This window comes from Rhyacophila brunnea, unplaced genomic scaffold (genome assembly GCF_057557595.1).
Source record: "Rhyacophila brunnea isolate RB1 unplaced genomic scaffold, BYU_Rbru_1.0 scaffold_2, whole genome shotgun sequence".
Classification (NCBI taxonomy): domain Eukaryota; kingdom Metazoa; phylum Arthropoda; class Insecta; order Trichoptera; family Rhyacophilidae; genus Rhyacophila; species Rhyacophila brunnea.
In genome coordinates this window covers 27003125-27024932 of record NW_028232859.1, presented here as the reverse complement: position 1 = coordinate 27024932, position 21808 = coordinate 27003125, and the positions used below count along the sequence as shown (strand labels likewise).

Sequence of the window (21808 nt, the reverse complement as noted above, 5' to 3'; positions counted from 1 at the left end):
TATTGTATTTTCAAACCATGATCCTGGACACTCCTTAAACGTTGTAGATAATCTATTTATATATTTTTGAAGCCTTATTATCCTTTATAGTTATTTTAAACATTTGATGACTGCATAAAGTATTTTTGTTACATAAAATAGTATTCTTTTAAACCTCTCGCTCTAATGTTTTAGAATATAGTCATATTTCGGTACATAACTGTGCAGTAGTGTTAAGATTTTTTACATTTATTAATTTTTAAACGCATTTATAAAACCACTAGCATAATTTATTACGAGATAATTTTTGTAAAATATTCACGATAAAAAATTATATTGATAATCTTTGTGATCCCAAATTTGACAAGAATTAGGCATTTTATTATTCAAAAAATCGGCAAGATTAACACATTTGAAGATGATTCTAAAGATATTTATTATAAGCTATGTCTTTGACCATTCAAGTGTGATAAACATCTTATGAATAATGATTGCTTTATAATAATTATTGACCTAAGAATAAGGTAGTGTTTTTTTGAAATACGCCATTTCTGTTGTCATTCCCTAGTGGTTAAGCTACAACATACGGCCGTAGCCATAAATTGACAAACTATAATTGAAGTAGGGAGTAAAATAATATTGACGCACGTGTTTGAACATGTACCGTTTAAAAAAAAAATTATAAAAAATCGGTTAGGTACATGTTCAAACACGCGCGTTAACATCATTTTACTCCCTTCTTCAATTATAGTTTGTCAATTTATGGCTACGGCCGTATGTTGTAGCTTAACCACTAGGGAATGACAAAAGAAATGGCGTATTTCAAAAAAACACTACCTTATTCTTAGGTCAATAATTATTATAAAGCAATCATTATTCATAAGATGTTTATCACACTTAAATGGTCAAAAACACAGCTTATAATAAATATCTTTAGAATCATCTTCAAATGTGTTGATCTTGCCGATTTTTTGAATAATAAAATGCCTAATTCTTGTCAAATTTGGGATCACAGAGATTATCAATATAATTTTTTATCGTGAATATTTTACAAAAATTATCTCGTAATAAATTATACTAATGGTTTTATAAATGCGTTTAAAAATTAATAAATGTAAAAAATCTTAAAACCACTGCACAGTTATGTACCGAAATATGACTATATTCTAAAACATTAGAGCGAGAGGTTTAAAAGAATACTATTTTATGTAACAAAAATACTTTATGCAGTAATCAAATGTTTAAAATAACTATAAAGGATAATAAGGCTTCAAAATTATATAAATAGATTATCTACAACGTTTAAGGAGTGTCCAGGATCATGGTTTGAAAATACAATAAAAACTCAATTTTGACCTTCGACGAGCATGTCCCCCCTTAATTTAAATAAAATCACTAGTACCTAACCACAAAAAAATATCCTACAAACTTTTATTGCTACATAGTTATTTTATTTTTAGGGATACGGTATACTTTCATTAAAGCGCCACGTAGGTCAAACTGGAGATTTTATGGTATTTTCAGAGCATAAGCCTGGACATTCCTTAAACGTTGTAGATAATCGTTTGATATAATTTTGAAGCCTTATTATCGTTTATATTTATTTTAAACATTTGATGGCTGCATAAAGTATTTTTAATGTTATTATTAATAAAAATACTTTGTGCAGTCATCAAATGTTTAAAATAAATATAAAGATAAGGCTTCAAAATTATATAAATACTATAAAACCTCCATTTTGACCTACGTTATGTGCCCCCTAAAGTAAATAATCCTCATTAGAAGACTGCTTCGGATAATATTTGCTCCGATCAGGAGTTAATTAGGGATGAGATGTAAAAGAGTCATTGGTCAAAAAAAACTATATACAGGTATATATCAGTGGTGTTAGTAAACAATATTATAATATAATCAGGTATGTTTACAGGAAAACGAAACACGTGTCATATATAAATATGATTTACCACCAAGTAAACGCTTGAACCCTTTGAAAAGTTTTGTATGTATTACATATTATATAATTTTATAAAATATAAAAATACCGCTGAGGTTAAAGGTTAACTTTAATTGTCAAAACTTAAAGATCTATTATTAAATATCTCAATAAATTTCTCCTTTTAAAATTATGAATGTGAATTCGCACTTCACAATTTATTAAAACTTAACACTATTAACATTTCTTATCTTTAGGAAAACACTGTTTGCAAATGGTATGGATCCCACGATGGCCGCGCGGCTTAAGCATTGGCCTATTGCGTCGTGGGTCCCAGGTTCGAATCCTGGGTCTGGCAAGTACACATATTGTTTTTTCAATTTGTGTATGAGATTGACTAATAGGTTGACCAAGTGGCTGACATCCATTTCTCGTAAAAAACAAAATCTGTCAATACAAAACCTCCACTCTGTGGAGGCCTATATGATCCTATTAGGATCAGACATGGTCGAAATGGATGCCACAATAATAATGTAACTCAGAACAATAAATTTGTTACTTACGGTAGTTGACAACCGGATTTCATTTGAGACCAATATCGCAACATAGGCGAATACCATTAAACTGAAATATATCAATATATATTATGGTGGATGGGGTTTTTGGATTCACCTTGAGATCGAATGTTAAGGCACTATTCGGTATTTATTATTTTGAAAAAAATGAAGAAGATAAATGTACTTTTGATCCAATGATGTTTTTGCAAAACAGACGATTAGCGGTGATTTCATCAAATATTTATACAATCCATGCAACTGTAATTATAAGTAATGGGTGAATATCTTTGCCTGTTCAAATTTTTCTTCCTGAGTTGAAGGCTTCACTAGCAGATGTCGCTCAATCTGCTAATCCATGACCACAGTCGTGAAAAAAGTTGGTATGTAAATTAATAAGTAACAGCAAATTTATTATAATATCACATTGATTTGTAAACGGCTCAAAATGTTATCAAAAAAATAATTGTCAAAAATAGAACTCAAAAACATGTTATGGATAATGTCAGGTTCCTGTATATGCGCGAAATGCATATTGCACGATAACTGAATTTAGAGTAAGGCTAAAAACATATTTTATTGTTTTCATTAATGCTATTAGAATTTTCAAAGATCAGTGACTACCGCCCTTCACAAGGATATCCTCCCAGCAGACTTTCAAAAAACTGCCATAAAACTATAGTAGAACGAAATGTACACCAATAATGTAAAACATCTGCTTTAGCTTAGCCAACTATATTCCTTCCTTAAGCATTTAAAATCAAAAGGTTCTACATTGAATAAGCTAATTGGCGCTATCCCAATCCCCTCCCCTTCCTATCCCACACCAATCCACGTAATTATTTTTTTTCTTTACAACTACACTTTACGATTATTGTAACCATTATAGCATTCATAATAATTCAAATGTCATATCATAATTACCTTTGGGGTGGGCCTGAATTATTCCATATTTGTATGTGATTATTTTTCCTTTTAAATGTCAAATCCATAATATACAGTACACACGTGTTTTCACACAAAACCAAAATGTGACCGATGAATTCTACACATGAAAATAATTATTAATGAGTTAAATAATATTATTGATTGTTGACGTTTTGCATTCATCCATAAAATCGATAGCTTTTGTACATAAAAATATGGACTTAATCTTTATATGGCTTACCTACTCTCTTGTATAGTATTTTAGAGAATGCCATAAAATATGGTAAAAATAATAAAAACCGTCGCTGGTCTCTCATAAGCAATTAACATTCACATAAAAATACACAATTTGCAGGATAACAATTAAATTTTCAGTAGTTTTTCCATAGCGCTCGGATCACACTGACTACTGTTAAATATGTAATGCATAACAATATAAATATTCTAATTCTATGTCTTAAATTTCAAACGTTCACGAAGGCACTTCGGGGCCAGTGGGCTGCTGCTGCGGTACAAACGATATCACTTCCTCGTATACGAGTTCTGTAAAAAAACATTAAAATAAAATATATCTTTAAAAAAACACGGCAATTCAGATACACTAGAACCTTGATTATTACAATCGGTGATGCGGGTAGTCCGGCTAATAATAAATCCAGTTTAAAAAAACCATTGGAAAATATCACCATTCATCTGTGCCTTTTTCTAATACGCATGTGAAACTGATGATCTCAATGAAATCTGGATAACCAAGGTTCTGCCGTGTCATCGGGATGAGGCGACAGATGATCTTATTAACATCTTTGCAAAGATCCACAAACAGACCAACCGAGCATGCAATCAATAGGACAAATAACGGCAAGACTCTGTACTACATACTTATTTAACATATATTTTGACTTCTAAAAAAATAATATGATCATTTGTTAAACATAATAAAATATAATGTCAGAGTGAGTGCAATACCACGAACGAACGATTTTTGAAAATGTAGAGAATCGAAAAAAAAAAAAACATTATCCTTGCGTGAGTTTGCTTTCGCATTATTTAACTACAGTTCTTCCGTACGATTCAAGCAAAATTCATAACTATAATTGCTCGAGTTCTGTGAACGATATACTACAGCAGGCCGGTGCCACTCATGTCAGTTAAGTTAATTTAACAGCAACACCTCTACATTCGTATATATATTCGTAAATATTTTCAAACTGAAAATAGATTAACGCAGACTGAATATGGAATCACCAATATTATCAGAAAAAAAGAAGTAACTAAATTGTAGTCACCTTTCCACTTTTGCACGGGTAAATCCATATCTTCGAAACTCTGGTCATAAGGCGCGGAGACGGGTTCGTCACTGGGGTCGGCGTACTGTTTCAGATATTGGTGGGCGAGTGCCTGCTCCGCTGTCACCCGCCGCTCCGCATCCAGTTCCAGCATGCGCTCCAGCAGATCGATGGCCAGCGGGTTGGCTCCTTTGAACACCTTCTTGAAATCCCTTTTTGTCAGAGGCAGGAGCGTACCGATATAATTTCGGGCCTGAAATAATCAAATCCTAAAATATACTACGCACTCCATGATCATAATTTTAATAGCATCACATATAATTATTGCTTTAACAGCTTAAACTGTCTTTAATACTCTCAGTGAAAGCCATCACATCTACCGCTTTACTGTTCAGTAATAGTTATGAGGGATTTTTTTAGATAAAAATTATTCATAATCGACGTCACTCGGTAACTAAATCAGTGGCACACGACCCGCTACCTGCGTGCAGCCTATAAATGAAATATGTGAAAAAAAATCTTAGCATATCTTAATAATTAATTACCCAAAATAGGTTCCAGGGAAAAGTGGTAAAATGCGTTCATTCGTTAATTATTTTAGTTGCCATTGATATGGAGCACATGATTGGATGGGATTTCTCCTCACAAGAAGCCTGGGGCGACTTTACCACGAGAACGCCCGTATTGCATCCTACCACCTTACACATCGTAAAACATCTGACTTCTCCCTTTTAGAGGAAATCAAAATGTTTCTCGTTGACGATGGAAAGTCTATCTATACTAACACGGGGTGTCATCTTCATCTCTTAAATGTGTAAGCAGTGCAGAATGGATTGACCAGACTATCCGGTATAAACCCATTTAAATAATAATATGTCCAGATTCAGGAATGTGACCCGTGAACAATTAAAAAATGGATAAAATGCAACTCCTATTGAAATAAGGTTATGCATCCGTGGCCTATATAATGTATATAGCTAAGTGAAAAGTTAAATTAAAATAATTATAAGATAAAAAGAACTTTTGGTACTGTTCGGTTATACCGGAGGCAGCGGAAAACGCATTTTGAAAATAGCCGATAAACTGGATTATTTGTTAGGTTAACCTAACCAAACCTAACCTAACCGAACCTAAACTAACCCAAACTAACAAATAATCCAGTTTATCGGCTTTTTTCAAAATGCGTTTTCCGCTGCCTCCGGTATAACCGAACAGTACCGAACTTTTTATATACGTTTTAAAATTTTCTGTTGAATCATATAAACTTGACTTGACTAGCTTAAACGATCAAAAAAATTTGTACTTGATAGAAATACTGAATAATTAATATAGAATACTGAAATGTCATTTTGACATTCCATATGATTTCCATAGTAACGCACGTATATATTAATAATTTAGTTGCTAGGACCCTAGACCCCTAGCAACCAATAATAGTGTTTTACTTTTAACAGATTTCTTCCGAAATAACTTTTCATACAAAAGAGAATTAACTGAAAATGAATTCAATTCTACTTAAAGATGGCTAAAAGTATTAAAATAATGCATTGGCATCGTGTTCTGATATATTCTAAAAGTTTCAAATGTCTAACTAGTCGGGAAGTTAGTTAAAAATCGATTGCAAGATTTGTACTGGATAAACAACCACCGGACAAACAAAAATACAACCTAATAAAAACGTTGTAAAATAAAATAACAATTTCCTTTGGCCTCTCACACACTGTTGATTGGTCTCCGGCAACCGAGTTGATTTTAATATCAAGAGTAAATATTAAATATTTGTTTCAATAGATTTGTTTTTAAATCATTCTAAATTACTATAGGTAGTTAAGTGTGAAATAGTATCAGCGCTACAACGCTATATTTACATATTATTATTTTAATAAGGAAAGCATTGACTATTTTGCTAATATTAACCCATTGGAGACAAGGAAAATTTTTCAGGACCACTTAAAAAGGCACACTGATTACCTACTAAAATTGTTATAACTCATTTATTATCCATTTAATTCAAATAAATCCTTTAAATATTTATAGGTATTGAATTGTTCTATTATTTATTTATTTCTAAGTTAATTTTGTGTATCAATGGAATCAAGAAAACATGTCAAATATAGTTTTTTGTGTTTTTTTAACCTTTTTTATACAAATGACAAAGTCTATGATATAATTAAATAATAAAAGAAACATATTATACTAAAACTGGAGCTAAATATAATACTCTTCAAGATATTTAGAAGTTATAAGAAGAATAATTATATGTTTTTTACTCTCTTAATCATTACGCGCTAGACGCATCTTTAGCGTCCAATGTATTAAACACCTTATACCTACCGATAATTAATAGACAAATTTAAATAAAAATAGATTTTATATATCAAATAATTCATAAAAAAAACATACCAGACTCTATATAACTAATGCCAAAAAATGATGGATTTAATATTATCAAGTAATTTCTACTTTAAAAAAAATCTAAATATGTTTATAAATTGTTACAATAATTACAATGCAGTTCCACCATGAATTGACTGTTAACAAAATAAAAGAAATGTTTATAAATGTTTTATTTTTACCATGTCCTGCATAGATTGTCTCCAATGGGTTAATGAAAATCATTTGCAAAATAGTGCAAATTAGTATCACCGTAGATTTAAAACAGTAGATTTAAAACAGGAACACGAGAGAGAATAATAGTGTTAGTGCAAGCAGACAATGCCGTTCAGATGAGTCAGTTTGAAGTTTTTTATTTAACCTTGTTTACTTCCAACATTATTAAATTACTTAAATTTGAATTGATTGTGTGAAAGTTCTATCAGCCACGAAAAATTGTATCTTCTGCAGGATATTATTCTTTATCATCAAGGAAATAGATTAAAACTTTGGGGGATGTTTTATGTTTTTAAACATATTCTTGGAAGAAACAACAAATTTGCAACAAACAAAAATAATGTGTCACATAGTAATTTTATTAAATACTGTTCAAAATGTATTTTTTATGTTTCTCGTGTTTGATAATCATTGAGAGAAGTAATTACGGTTTCATTACCTCCTCGCTGGTTATTTTGTCAATTGTATCCTTTTCTGGTGTACCGCATAAAAACAATATCCTCGTAAGATGATCGATGTCTGAACAAATAGCAGTTAAGGTTATGCAAGCCTTCAATATACCTACTTACAAAATGTTTAATCTACAATAATTAGGCCATTTTAGATAATTTACAATGGGAAAAACAGAGAATACCAAATAGGCATGGGCATGCTTATTAAGAAAAAACAATCCAAAGCACAGATCATTCAAATTCTTAAAACAGATAATAAAAATGTGTCGCCTATGTAAGCATGTTTACGTTTACAGCAAGTCAAAAATAAATACTTCAACTGTTTTGTATCAAGTCAAAGGAGGTGATGATTGACAAAGATTTTAGAAAATATTCGAATGGTTTTTAAAATGTGAATGAATGAAAATATTTTTCTATTTAGTGTTCAGTATGTATTAATAACTTTGCAAGACAGGTACATAGAATATAGATACCAGTGGTGAAGGTTCCATAGTAGGCGATTATTTGAAGCCTACCTTCAAAGAATAGATAGAAAGTATTTAAATTTAAATAAATAAAAACGTGTGCGGGAACCAATCTATCGTCAGAATAATTAATTAATATTTAAAACATATAAATGAGAGCCGAGAGAGAGAAAGAACAAATATTAAAACGATGAATTAGTCAAAAATCTAAATGGTAAACTAAGTTTTAATAATAAATATGACCATAATATATAATAATAATAATAAGATATGACCCTGCAATGAATTCACAAAAAAAAAAAGTAAAAAAAAATCTTTTTAATGTTTTCAGATACATATTTATGAATTAATAGTTGAAATTATAAATTATCAAAAAAAAATCTCAAATTGCAAGCTTCGTATTTTTCCGCTAGGTTCTCTGCTGGCATGCCTCTCCCCCTTAAGATCTGATATTGTACCTAAGTCTGTGTGTTTTAAATATAGAAGTATTTTAAAATGCCTAGTTTTACAGGTTAAATTATACATTGTTATGGAACAGATACACAACAAAGGATTTTTTCAAAGATGACAATATATTTTGAGCGGCGGCTCTCGTGGTGCAGTGGATAAGGCGCTGGCCTTCCACCCGAGAGTTCTGGGTTCGATTCCCGGTCATGACAAAAACATTTATGTGTTTTTCTCAAAGCCTGGGTGTTTGTGATTGTTCAAAATTACTAACAAACCACCTTGTACGAAAAAGCAAGGACATGGTTATTAATAATTCAAAAAAAAAAAATATATATATTTTGAGCATATGTTACGTTTATAAATGTTTAAGAAAATACATAATTCATACTCATTGCTTAATTTTTGTGTCATATTCATCAGTAGTGTTATCGGATTATCTTATTATTTTCCCGTAAGTATATCTGACAAGTGTACTGTCTCCACAGCCTACTTCTTTCCAAAAGACACCCTTCGCCACTGATAGATACATTATATTTATACTCTATGAGATGAAGCAGGTTAGTATCCAAAAGATAATGTGCAACTAACCATAAAGATTCTTATTATGTAATTTAATATATTGTTGTTCATAATATTATGTAGGTATGAATATGGAATATACTTAGCTTTCGGGGATGATTTAATATAATATCAAGCAAATGCTTCGTATAGCAATATATTACTCACAGACTCGGATGATATTCTCTGCATAAATTCATCACTCGGCGTTCCGAGGACTTCCATAATCAAGTTCAGCTGATGGATATCTGATGCAAGAATTAAGGCCGAGGATATGATTACATGAGCTTACTGTATATTCAATAAACTTGTTTAAAATAATAATTATAGGTATATATATATATAATTCAGCATTATTGCGGGCACGGCATAAAGATGCCAATCAATATTCATTCATTGTATGGACCAATTTAGCAATTAATTCCATGGAATAAAATTTATAACATTCAATCAAACTGATTGACAATTTCGTGATTTGACAAGACAACCTATCACGAGAATGAACATTATATTTTTTCAATAGTTTATTATTAATTAATCAATAGTAATTTTGAGGAATCCAATATAATTGTGCAATTATACGAAGTAATAATAGAATTACATTTTCATTTGAGGATGTTGAGACTATGCCTTATATTAATTATTAAGTTATTTTGAGTGTTGTGGTCACAATTATTATGTAATCCTGTTTTATAAATGGATCAATATCTTGTAAGACATAAATTCTATTACGTTCATTTAAATTTTGTTGATTTTGTTGGGGTGTAAAAACATTACGATAGCGGATAAAATTAGAAATTATAGTTTCCTTCAAGCCTACAAATATAGGATTCATGCTTTTTGCAGTAGTGATTATGAAAAGCAGTAGGTACATACACATACATATCATAAAGCAATAGTTGGCACTTTTTATAGATTCTATTACAGTAGAAAATTGTTAGTAGTAATATGATAAAACATGATTATCAAAAGAATACAAACAATAAAGAAAATTAAAAATTATACTATTTCCTTTAAGACAAGCGCACATCGAGTTCGAATACCTTATACCACTTTAGCAGTTGGTGTAATTATTATTTTGATGTTAAATATCAACAACCCATTTTAAACATGAATATTTTAAAAGTATTCACGCCTACCTCAATGAGGAGCGGCCAATGTATAAAATGGAGTTTTCAGCTACTTGCAACATGACAGTGTGATATTTACAAAGCTTTTAGAATGTTTCTAATATATATGCAAGTGAATAAGTAAATTGTAACGAGAGTGTGTTGAAATTATAATAACTAAAAATAAATAAAAGGATACGATCCGTGCCGGGAAATAAGGTTCTGCCTGTGAGTAATTCAGCCATGATGCATCCGACCGACCAAATGTCCACAGTTTGATTGTAATGCATCCAGTTTAACATAATCTCAGGCGCCCGATACCATCTACAATTTATACAATTTATTGATTATCTAATAAAACTAAACTAACCATAACATAGATTGTGTGCATTTGTGCCCTGTGTCCAAAGTTGGAAACAAACAGGGTGCAGTAAAGTAAGGTATCCTGTAGGTACCAAGGGGAGCGATACACGGTAGAAAATTTACGAAATTGCAATAAGTAAACATTCTTCTGATTCTGCCCCAACACTTTTGGAAAAATAATAAATAATTGTAATAACATTAGAAATAAATTGTTTTAAATAGTCACCGAGTAGCTACATATCCGGTCATTTCATTTTCTGTAGGTCTTGCCAATCCAAAGTCCAATATTTTCAATTCACAATCCTCGTTGACAGCAATATTCGACGGCTTTAAATCCTACAAACATTATTTTCTATAAATACCCATATTAAAATAGATTCTCCAACATGAAGATATCTATTCCGATCACAGCATGTAGGCAGGTAATAAAGATTGAGGTTCGGTATTTGTTTAAATAAATTTGAAATCTTTCAACCTCAAAAAAATAATACAATCGATAAACGTGTTCTATCATCGCCAAATATTTACTTTGGCTCAACCGATGTTATTGTGATGTTTTCAGTAGGTCTCAAACGCAACATATAAAAAAATATCTTTTTGTGAGCGAATATAAAGTAAATTTCCATTTTAAAGTAAGTAGAAACAATAAAAACATTTTTGTAACTTGTAAACACTGATGTCGATGTTAATATATTGTCACCCAAAATGGAGGACCTAGTAACGATATTACAAAAATTCTTTTTTGTGTATAAGTGTGTTGGATCATTGCTGCTATCCACTGAATTGATAAGAAGTGTAAATATGATTCACGGTTCAGTAAAAAAGCAGAAATCTGGCACCTTGTAAATGATCAATGGGACATTTAAAACTATCTATCTTGAAATTACAGTTCAACACCACCGTTTGGACACTATTCTCTCCATGCAAACATTAATTAAATGAAAGAGTTTATACATATAAAATATCGATACACCAGTTCAATAGGGGAACAAATTTAAAGGTTATGAGTTAAGAATGCCATTTGATGTAGAAAGGTCTTCTCTTTATAATTCAGCAAAAAAAATAATTAAAAATTTCTTCAATGTGTCATAAAATCGAATAATCCTTTCTAAGATTAATCAGTAATTCCATTATATAATCAAATTTATTTGTTAATTCGTTATTAAAATGTACAATTTCATTGTGCATTGATGAATTCCACTAAATCAAATACAAAAAAACATACACTTTTATCGAAATCAAGGCTTTAAAATTAAAATAAGAATTACTGCAAAAAATTCAAACGCCATTATCTCGGAACAAGGTTTTATGAGTTGTTCCCCTATTGAACTGGTGTATCGATATGTACTTAATTGCTTGATATTCTAAGCAACCTCCAGTGATAAATTATGACATGGTGGAAAAATATCATATTTTTGTAACATATTTGAGAAATACCATGGTTGTATAATATAGGTATTATTTCTAAAAAGTTCATAATCGCAATGAATTCATGTACACTATAACAGATAACTCATAGGTTACAAATTATACCTAAGCATATTTCACAAAATCATATTAGAGAGAAAAACATGCTTATCTTTTAAAAATATGTTATTGTTTTATTTTGCATGTTTAGACTAATTCCTTGTAAACAGCATCTTTGGTGTAAAAAGAAAACTGTCCGAAAAGGTGTACTTATTTCCAACCTCGGTTTTCACACAAAGAATAATTTTATTTTTAACACACTAAATTACTAAGAAAATGGATTTAACTATTCAACATGAAGGAGTATTAATAAAAACTCCATTCAGGCTTGAAATCTATAGAAACTTTCTATAGATGGAGCCTAAATGTATGAAAATGGACCTGAAAAAAGTACCCCTGGTTTACAAATTTTCATACTAACTAAAGAGTCAGTAATGTATTCATTGTTTCATACATAAAAAATGACGCCGATGACAAATTGAAACTCACTTCAGCGGTTTTAATAAGGAAGCAACAGGTCTATTTGGCAGAAAGGTTTTTCCAACATCTTTGAGAAACTTAAAAAAATACCTATGATATATTGCATTTCGAGTAACTATGTATGAATTGGGTTTTCGTAGTTTAGTTTAGTTAGTGAATATATTTACCCGATGGATTATTCCTGCCGAATGGATATACTTAAGACCTCGGAGAATTTGATAAACGAGGAATTGAACATGATTATCCGAAAGCTTTTGAGTACGGACAATATTGTTGAGATCTGCTCCCATGAGATGCGTTACTAAGTATACCTGCTGAAAATTATTTATGTCTTCATCAGGGTGAAAAACATCTAGCAATCCTGTAAAAGAAAAAGTTAGTAAACTATCTATGTACATAAGTAATTCAGTTAATCAAGCAAGCAGTAAGTACATACATAGCAAAAACAGTCAATGAATGGCTTCCTGGGAGAACTTTTTTGAGGCACTAAGAGCCCTACGCATAGTAATAAATAAGTGGGTGTATGCGTTATAGTGTTGATTTCCCAGCAAATGAGATAAACGAGTGGCACCCTAACAAAAAAATTTAAACAAAAGTGAAAAGCTGTCAAAAAATACATAATGTATACTGTAAATATAGTTTTCAATGTCATTTACAAGTTTGCGATAGAGAAAACTTGTATTGAGTACTAATTATCTAGGCAAAACATGAAAGATTAGGAGTATTAAAAATGTTTTATATAACACATAATTATGAAAAGTATAAAAAATCGTAGAATAAAAGTGGTGCTTGAATTCACATCTTTGACTTTCCAGGCGAGTGTTTGACCTTTAAGCTATATATCCGTCTATGATTCATGTAAATTATTTCTAATAACAATATTTATATCTCAGTGGCGAAGGTTGGAGGTAGGCTTTTGAGATCTGACATAAATAGTGTACACTAAACTTTGTCAATCATACTTATTTGATTTCATTGAACTAAGAATTCAAATTGCAAATGGTATCGGTTAGTTTTTAAATTCAATTAAACCCTGCCTAAAGCAACCATTATAGATTAAATTAGTCTTCTATCTATAAAATATTATATTATATCATTAAATCATACTTCATTTTAAATATTCTATAGATAGAAGAATATTTTTTATCTAATTTTCCAATATGTAGTTTAATTAAATTTTGAAAACTAACCAATGCCATCTCCAATTTGTATTCTTAGTTCAATGAAATCAAATAAGTATGACTGACAAAGTTTAGTAGGTATACACTATTTATGTCGGATCTAAACAGCCTACCTCCACCCTTCACTTCTGTTATATCTACGGCACTGAAAATACTGACATGTTTTGTGTTATCATCGTAACATTATCGAAAATTTCCGTATTATTAATAATCAAAATATCACCACTCAATTAATTAATATAGTAATATATCACTATATATTATATTTTAGTTTTGGACTCGAATTAAGTAAATGGTGAAATGTTAATATGGTGCTAAGATTGTCCTTAGATTAAAATATAAAATGACACCATTAAACAGTTCTCGTGTTGAATGTACAAACGACATTTAAGGAACCTATAACAGGTTTCACAGACCGTGATTTGAATAGGGAATGCATATTATTTAATAGTATGGTAGTTAGTTAGACTGCTATTGTCGACTGAACGTGCGCCCTATAGACATCTCTGTCCCAAGCTGCCAGTCTGAGCCTCTGTAATTTTTTTGATGTCGTTTGCCCATCTCGTTCGGGGTAGGCCCCAGGGCTAAGTATTTCCTTCATAAACCTTTTGAAGAACTCTAGATTCACCACGTCGATTCATCTAATAACGTGACCTGTCCTGTGAGTTTTCTAAGTCTCAAGATATTAATTAGTTTGGTCTCAAATTGCTTGAAGAGCTCAGACAGTATTTACTTTTCATTTTATTTTCGAATACCTTTCCTCGTTTACTATCAGACTATAGGCCTCACGACCAAAAAACACTGCATTCTCACTCTTCAGTCTGTCAGTGAGTTTCAGATTCATCTCCTTCTTTTCAAAGATGATTCCAAAGTTGTTAAGAAGAGAAGTACTCTCATAATATGTGGAATTTCCCAATAAAATATTTTCTCGACATTCTCTGCCCTGCCCTGTCCAGCTATGTCATCTCCTGTCAGTCCTGCCGTCAACTCGAAAGATTCCGATATATTTCCCTATGTATGCATTCTTCATCTGGACCCTTCCACGGACACCCTCACAATATATCTTATATAATATAATTTTACATTTTTCAAAAAATAAACCCTGAAATGCGCACAGACCTTCTACACAGTTCGAATTTTAAACATTATGTTTAAGTCAGTGACAAATAAACAAAACAAATGAAAAAAGCATCTACAACTACTACAGCATCATCGGCATATTCTAGGTTGCGTGGCTTCACCGTGGGAATGACAGCTATCGGGTGGTATTGATTTTCGCAATATGAAGAGAAACAGATCAAGGACACAGTCCTGTCTGACTCTGGTCGTGACCCTGAACCATTCCGTTACAGTGTCACACTACAATTACGTGGCGGTCTATACATTTAGTAGTAGGTAATTACAACCACTAGAAATGTGATTCGCGAGTTACAAAGGTTATTGTCTTCAAAATTGCACGATTGTATGATTGAATGATTGAGTGATAAGTAAGACATTTTAAAAACTGTATTGATACAGCAGGCTTGTCCACATTTTAATAATTAATATAAATCTAAGTGAAGAGAAGAGACATTTAATTGAGCTTACCTATGACGTTTTCATGGTTCATGTGTTTAAGCATACGCAGTTCGCGGTATGTTCTTTTAGCATGGACTGCTGATTGGAAAGGCCTTGCTAGTTTTTTAATGGCTACTTTTACATTGTAAGAAGTATCCAATGATGAGCTAAAACAATAGGAAATTTAGAAAAATGTAATATTTTGTTTATAATTTTCATAAAATGGGATGACTTGATGGTACAGAAAAGAAAGCTGCAGGGTGTGCAGGGATGGGTACAGCAAGAACAAGGTACAATTATAGCATGCGTGCATGGACCCTAGCGGTACTTAGGGGATATTGTTATATTCCGCTTCGAAAGTGATTGGGGGACATACGCAAGATGTTGCCTATCAGTGTGAATAGTTTATAGGCAAGTATTCCTTGGTCTCACATGGCGGAAGGTGCGAGACACAGCGTGCCCGCATGTGCATTCCGGCTAATGTCCTATCAAACGAAAACAATGCAGCTTAGTTGCGAAGTCACCATGGCCGGTCAGGAACTGGCTTACCCAGTGTGTTGGTCTTAGTTGTCTCATCTGAAGCCTGCAGGACACTTCTGGAAAAAACAGATATACGTTTGTCGTCCCTTGGTGGATGCCATCCACCTCGACTGCCATGTATTGAGTGCTATCTTGTAGACTAACGTGCTAACAGTGTAACGAGGGGTAGCACCCCTGCCAAAACAGGAAGCGCGTCTGATGATGTCGTCCTCTAGGCTTTTGTCAATGAGATCAGCGAGAGTCGCTGTCCGCTTATTAAAGTACTTCTTACTTTGGATAATGATTTTATTCTAGGGTGCCATATGCTGGAGGCGTAACCGGCAATCCCCATAAATATTGCGCCATATGCGACCTTAAAGTCCCTAGCACGAAGTCCCCAATTTTCTCCCACCATTCTAGCCATCTTCTGATAGGCTATGTTAGCCTTCGAAGCAGCTGTCTTGGCGTGTTCGATAAAAGACAACTTATCGTCAAGAATTACGCAATTCTCTCCGAGAAACGTACCGTGGTTAGACCCATACGAATTGTGGGTGCCCTTCTGCGAATATTAACCCTGGAGCTTCCTTTCAGAAGGAGAGCTTCAGTTTTATTAAGAGCGAATGCCAGGTTGTTTAGTTTGCTCCATTCAAGTATTCTACCCAACGCATCCGCCGCATATTCTGCCCAACGCATTTTAATCTCAAATATATTTTTAAAAAATCATCGATTTTAAAACCGTCTTTGTTCTGGCAGAACACACTAACTGGATTATACTAGTTTTGAGTAATTTGACTTTGAAGTTGTTAAAATGTTTGAAATAATGGTCTATCATGTGAGTTTATTAAGTAATCGTAGAAAGGATGACTCTAAAATAAATACTGTTTATTTATTAAGAAGGTTTTAGGAAAGTTTGAAATAAGGAACATTTTGGTACTAACTCAATATGTCATTTTTTCGAATTAGTGTCTTCTGCCAGAACAGTGACGAAACTATATAAATGAAAATGCACATTGCACATACGTAACAATCTAATTGAAAATGTATATTAATTGACCAAGTGATGGAAAAAAATAATAGGCAATAGGGTCGCATGTACGCACATACAGCCAAAAAAAATTTTTTTTAATGGGATAAGGTAGTATGTTACAGAATAAGGTGAAAGACAATTTTTAATTTATACTTTTTAGTATTCAACATAGCCAATTTGAAATTTTATTACCTTTATTACAATAATTTAGATAGTTGAAACTAAATAAATAACATATTAACAATAGTGTTAAATGTGAAAATACTTTAAGAAATAGAATTGAAATCTTCAAAGTCGATTATCTCAGAATGACCTAAAGGTCACATGCGACCTTATGCAAATAAGGGAATGAAGGTTTGATATTGTCGTGTTATACCCTTAGGCCAAAAAATGTTGTAGATCACTGGTGTAAACAACAGAGACAACATTTAGCCATACTTTTACATTTAAATCATAAATACCTACTTTAATAAATTATGTATATCACTTGGGTGTGCTAAATAATAGAATAGATGCTGGGAAAGGAGAATTATAAAAGTATCACTAGAAAAATTCAATTCCAACTACTTAAGTAGATACCTACCTATATCTAATAAAAATAATAAGTGACAATTTCAAAAAACCTTTCATTTTATATAAAAGATATAGGCCTGTGATGGTTTATAATGTTGAAACCAGTTTCACCCACACACAAAGTCCCACATAAGTATGCACTATCCTAGCACTGTGGAGAGAGGTATCTACTCAGTTCTATAATAGATAAGTAAATAATTTACAATCAAAACATTCAACATAATCGATATAAATAAAAGGTTTATTGGATAATATCACAGGTACATATTATATTCATTGCAAGCATTAAACGTTTTCTTATATAGTAAGTACCTAATACAATATCAACAAAAACAATTTAGCTAGGTACCTGAATAACAAGATATTAGTACCAGAAAATGACAAGAGTAACAAAATTAATGTTCGTACCGACGTCCTTTGTCTAATGTCGTGTTGATTGGTTCGCCCAATTAAAAAAAGAGAAATATGTTATTTATGATTTTATTACAAAGTAAACCACATACCAAACTTGGCCATAAGCCCCGGAACCAACTGGAGTAAGCATCTGATATCTCTCTGGTACCTCCCATTCCGTCTTATTTATTTCAATTTTATGAAATTTAGCCATTTTAAGATATTTAAATAACACTAAAGATTCACTGTAACTTCAACAGCACGTCATTAATTTTATATCACGTATCCTATCGGAATATTTTAAGCGGGCACTTATTTTTTGACACATGCAAAATGGCAAGCTAACTTCGGATTGCGACTCTGCACGTATTGTATAACCCCCCTCGACCCTTGCCAACTTGCCTACCTGTGTTGGCAGCTGTCGGCTGTGTTACCATCTTTTTGTCATCAAATTATAGTACGCGATCTCAAAAAATATAGTACGCATTGTCTTCGATTGAAAACGTATAGGTTTTTTTGTTTATCACAAAAAAGTAACGGAATTTAAGAAATTAAGCCTCATATATTTTAACTTCCTCCGTTCAAAAAAAATACTGGTGAATCTAAGAAAATCTGTTTCGTTTCGAGGTTTTTTTTTTACCTCAAACATTTTTTTTCTCGGCTCATCAAATTTTCCTCTATTACGAAATTATAGTAGGTATATCAATAGTACCTACAGTCCTACAAACTTATCTAAAGATCGGTCAAAAATGGAACTACAAACTACCATATGGACGCCATAAACATCATTCGAATGTCAGATTCTGTCCAGCCGCGAGTCTTGATTGGGTTATGTTCGACGGTGGCTCACCTATCCATTCTTTAGATAAGTTTGTAGGTCTGTGCACTAGAGTTGAGAAAACTGGTCGATTTTGAAGACTATACCTATACCTACTTACTACCAGTATAAAAAATACTTAGAATAGAAACTTGTTATAAAATACTTACTAGTATTTGGAATAGGTACTATATAGAGCGTTTGGCGTACGTATACGACAAAAGTTTCATACTCAACTGAAACTAAAACCAACTCCTTATTAGTATTTGAAATACATATCGGCTCAGGGAACTCAGACTGTGTATCGGCTTCATTAGAATCGCTAAAAATACGCTGAGCTTCGCTTCTCGAAAAGTCCCATTTATTATAAAATTTTAAACACATTGTAAATTTATGAGATGTTTTTCTGTTAGGTTACAAATTCTTTTTAACAAAAATGAATAACAGTGATTTTTTAAAAATTTTAAACATGTTTTGAGCGGTCATATAAGAAGCCTAAGCTTGTGCGTCATCTCACCAATGACCTATTATTTCATACATTCGAACGCAATAGACTAATAAATTAGAATTTAAAATATAGGTACCTATATTCAAGTGCTATCTCGTTCACGCGCATTTACGTCAATAGTGTTGGAAGTCTACCAACTGGCGAGTGCACAGAACAGCGACTCGCGATGATATCATCACAAGTTTTTTTGAATAAGTTTATTGGGCCACACATACTGAGTATGGGTAGTTTCATCCGAAACTTGAATACACAAACTGGTGACAGTATTTCCAACTCACCTCTACTGTACACTTACTTCGAACCAAATTATGGTACGGAAATACCGAAATTATAGGTAAGTATATATAAATGAAAAATCCATAAATAAAACTTGAACTCCAAAGAGATTAAAGAAATTATTGGTACCTACCTAACTAAGTTTCAAAATAGATGTTTTTTTGTATTAGGTACTATTAAAATAAAATCCTATCTTTTCTTACCCTCAATTCTAATAAAGTTTTTATTGCGGAAATTTTTCATAATGAAAATAGGTACTTACGCTTATCATTGCACGCTAAGTATTGATTTAAAAAATTCTCAGCGGGGTGTCCGAGTCCGATTACAGCCCATTTGCGGCAAAGTGTACCTAATTTCATTATTATAGTATTTGGGCTCACAAAATTGCTTCAGACTGACATCTATGTGTTCTCTCTGTGGGTACCACAGAACAGATTAATAAATAGGTATGATGTAAAAGCCATCGCCATGGACCAATGTTCTGAAGCAGGGTAGTTTATGGCCTCGCCGCCATAACCCCAAGTAAAAAAACCGCGTCGACTATTCTCAAAGATTGAAACTAAAATGCATATTAGGGTACCTAACTATATGATACGATATAATATTACGTAGGTAACTATCGATAATAGCACATTCTTTAACAAGTCGTGTTTATTCCATATTTTTCCACACTCGAGATCTCCTGTTATACCACACCCATTTTCCATTAATTTTGTGTTCCGGTGGGCACCATCCAATCTCTTTGACCTTTTCCGATACCTATTCAAAATTATAGTACTTTGGGCGTACTATAACTATAGTACGGTTGGCAACATTCTGTCGGTACAACACTACAACATAATACTGGGTGTATCAAAATAATAATAATATTATCATAGGTAGTTACATAGGTAAAGGTAGGTACCTACTCAAATATATTAGAAATTACATAAATCAGTGGAAATCAATTTTTGTCATTATGAAATAATTTGTGAATCAGGATATTGTATAAACACCGCGAATAACGTAATATATTATTGGCTACTGAAATTCTTTTTGGTAGGTAATTAAGTGTAGGTGCTTCAGAAAGTAGTTGCCAACAAATAATTATTTTTAGTCATTTATTTACTTGGTACTATCGAATACCGGACCGTAAGTTTGTATGGAATCTACCTTAATACAGCAATGGTGAACATTTTTATGCTTACGTGCCAAAAATGGAATCACATATTTTTAATATTGGATGGCAACGTCTATTATTAGGGAAATGGAAAATCAGGAATAACATTATAATATTTACAGATAGCATTGTTTATTGATTTTTGTGTATCCTACGTAGAAACACAAACTGATGAAAACCCATTGAAATGTGATGTTTGTTTATATAAATACATGATAGAATTCTGAAAATACATAAATTGATACATCGATACTGGTGAAAACTATATAAATGCGATGTTTGTACCTACATGTATTCAAATACCTACACACAAATATCTTATTTCAAAACACTTAAAATTATACATACTGGTGAAAAATCACAAAAAATCAATGCAGTTTGCTTTATGTTACTGCTCGTGTATCGATACTAAAAAAAAACTAAAGAAAGATACTAGGGAAACAGGGCTCGAAATGAAAGGAGCCCAGTTCTGGTTCGTGAATTCCCTGACATTATCACTCCATCTCGTGGGAAAATTAAATATTGGATTCCGGTTCGTGAAATATTATAAAGCAATTAAATTTACCTACTTCTATGTATTATTTATTTATTTTTGTATAATAGACAGAGAATTGTATAAATCTGTTAATATTTTCAAAAAAATATCAACCACTTCGGTTTGTGGGGAAACCTCAATCAATACAAAATATGCTCATTAAAATTTTGACAAATTGTTAATCTGAAAACATATAAAATGACACCATACCTACCTGGTAAAAAAGAATATAAATACAATATTTTCTCATTAACAGACTTATAACAGCAAATATCTGAAATATCTCTACTCAAAATAAAGTGTGGCTCTGACAGACACAGTGGTTTCTATTATCTGCACACAGGTGTCTCCTGTGAAAGGAGCCTAAGCTCAAATTACATTGGCAGATTCTCAGGCCAACCGTCCGTCACGGTCACCCCCGATGAGTGAAAAGTCACCTTAGAGTCGTTCCCTGTAATCGTGAGTGAATTCAAACAATTCCTATTTGAGTTCACAATCACGGAGAAGATTACCGAGAATGCATGAAAATATCCGAATTAACCTTGAGTGGCTGCTCAAGCTATGCGTGGCAGCGTGTCCTGTCTTGCGTTTGACATAATAGCAAAAATTTGACGTTTACATAATGAAGACTGCC

The 21808-nt window shown here is 32.1% G+C and overlaps 1 protein-coding gene across 2 annotated transcripts; it reads right to left on the bottom strand.

Annotated features, from left to right (window-relative positions):
- Positions 1-2627: 2627 nt before the first annotated feature.
- On the bottom strand, positions 2628-18233 carry LOC147072126 (mitogen-activated protein kinase p38b-like). 2 transcript variants are annotated; one of them, XM_085946893.1, is made up of 8 exons: positions 17990-18233; positions 15398-15534; positions 12797-12990; positions 10909-11018; positions 10519-10643; positions 9379-9458; positions 4680-4932; positions 2628-3936 (listed from the first exon to the last, which is right to left on the bottom strand). In XM_085946893.1, the coding sequence occupies exons 1-8, from the start codon at positions 18091-18093 to the stop codon at positions 3866-3868; spliced, it is 1074 nt and encodes a 357-aa protein (XP_085803019.1). In that variant the 5' UTR covers positions 18094-18233; the 3' UTR covers positions 2628-3865. The 2 variants fall into 2 exon arrangements, with proteins under 2 accessions (XP_085803019.1, XP_085803020.1); XM_085946894.1 differs by lacking the exon at positions 9379-9458 and adding an exon at positions 7729-7808 and having other exon boundaries at positions 3321-3936.
- Positions 18234-21808: the final 3575 nt, after the last annotated feature.

What these genes read in the sequence shown, in the direction of transcription:
- LOC147072126 (XM_085946893.1), bottom strand. Translation starts at nt 18,093, where the DNA reads ATGGCTAAATTTCATAAAATTGAAATAAATAAGACGGAATGGGAGGTA. An exon ending in CGGCAGGAATAATCCATCGG is followed by an intron (nt 11,019 to 12,796) that starts GTAAATATATTC and finishes TAATGTTTGTAG; the next exon opens with GATTTAAAGCCGTCGAATAT. An exon ending in ACCCGTGCAAAAGTGGAAAG is followed by an intron (nt 3,937 to 4,679) that starts GTGACTACAATT and finishes GTTTTTTTACAG; the next exon opens with AACTCGTATACGAGGAAGTG.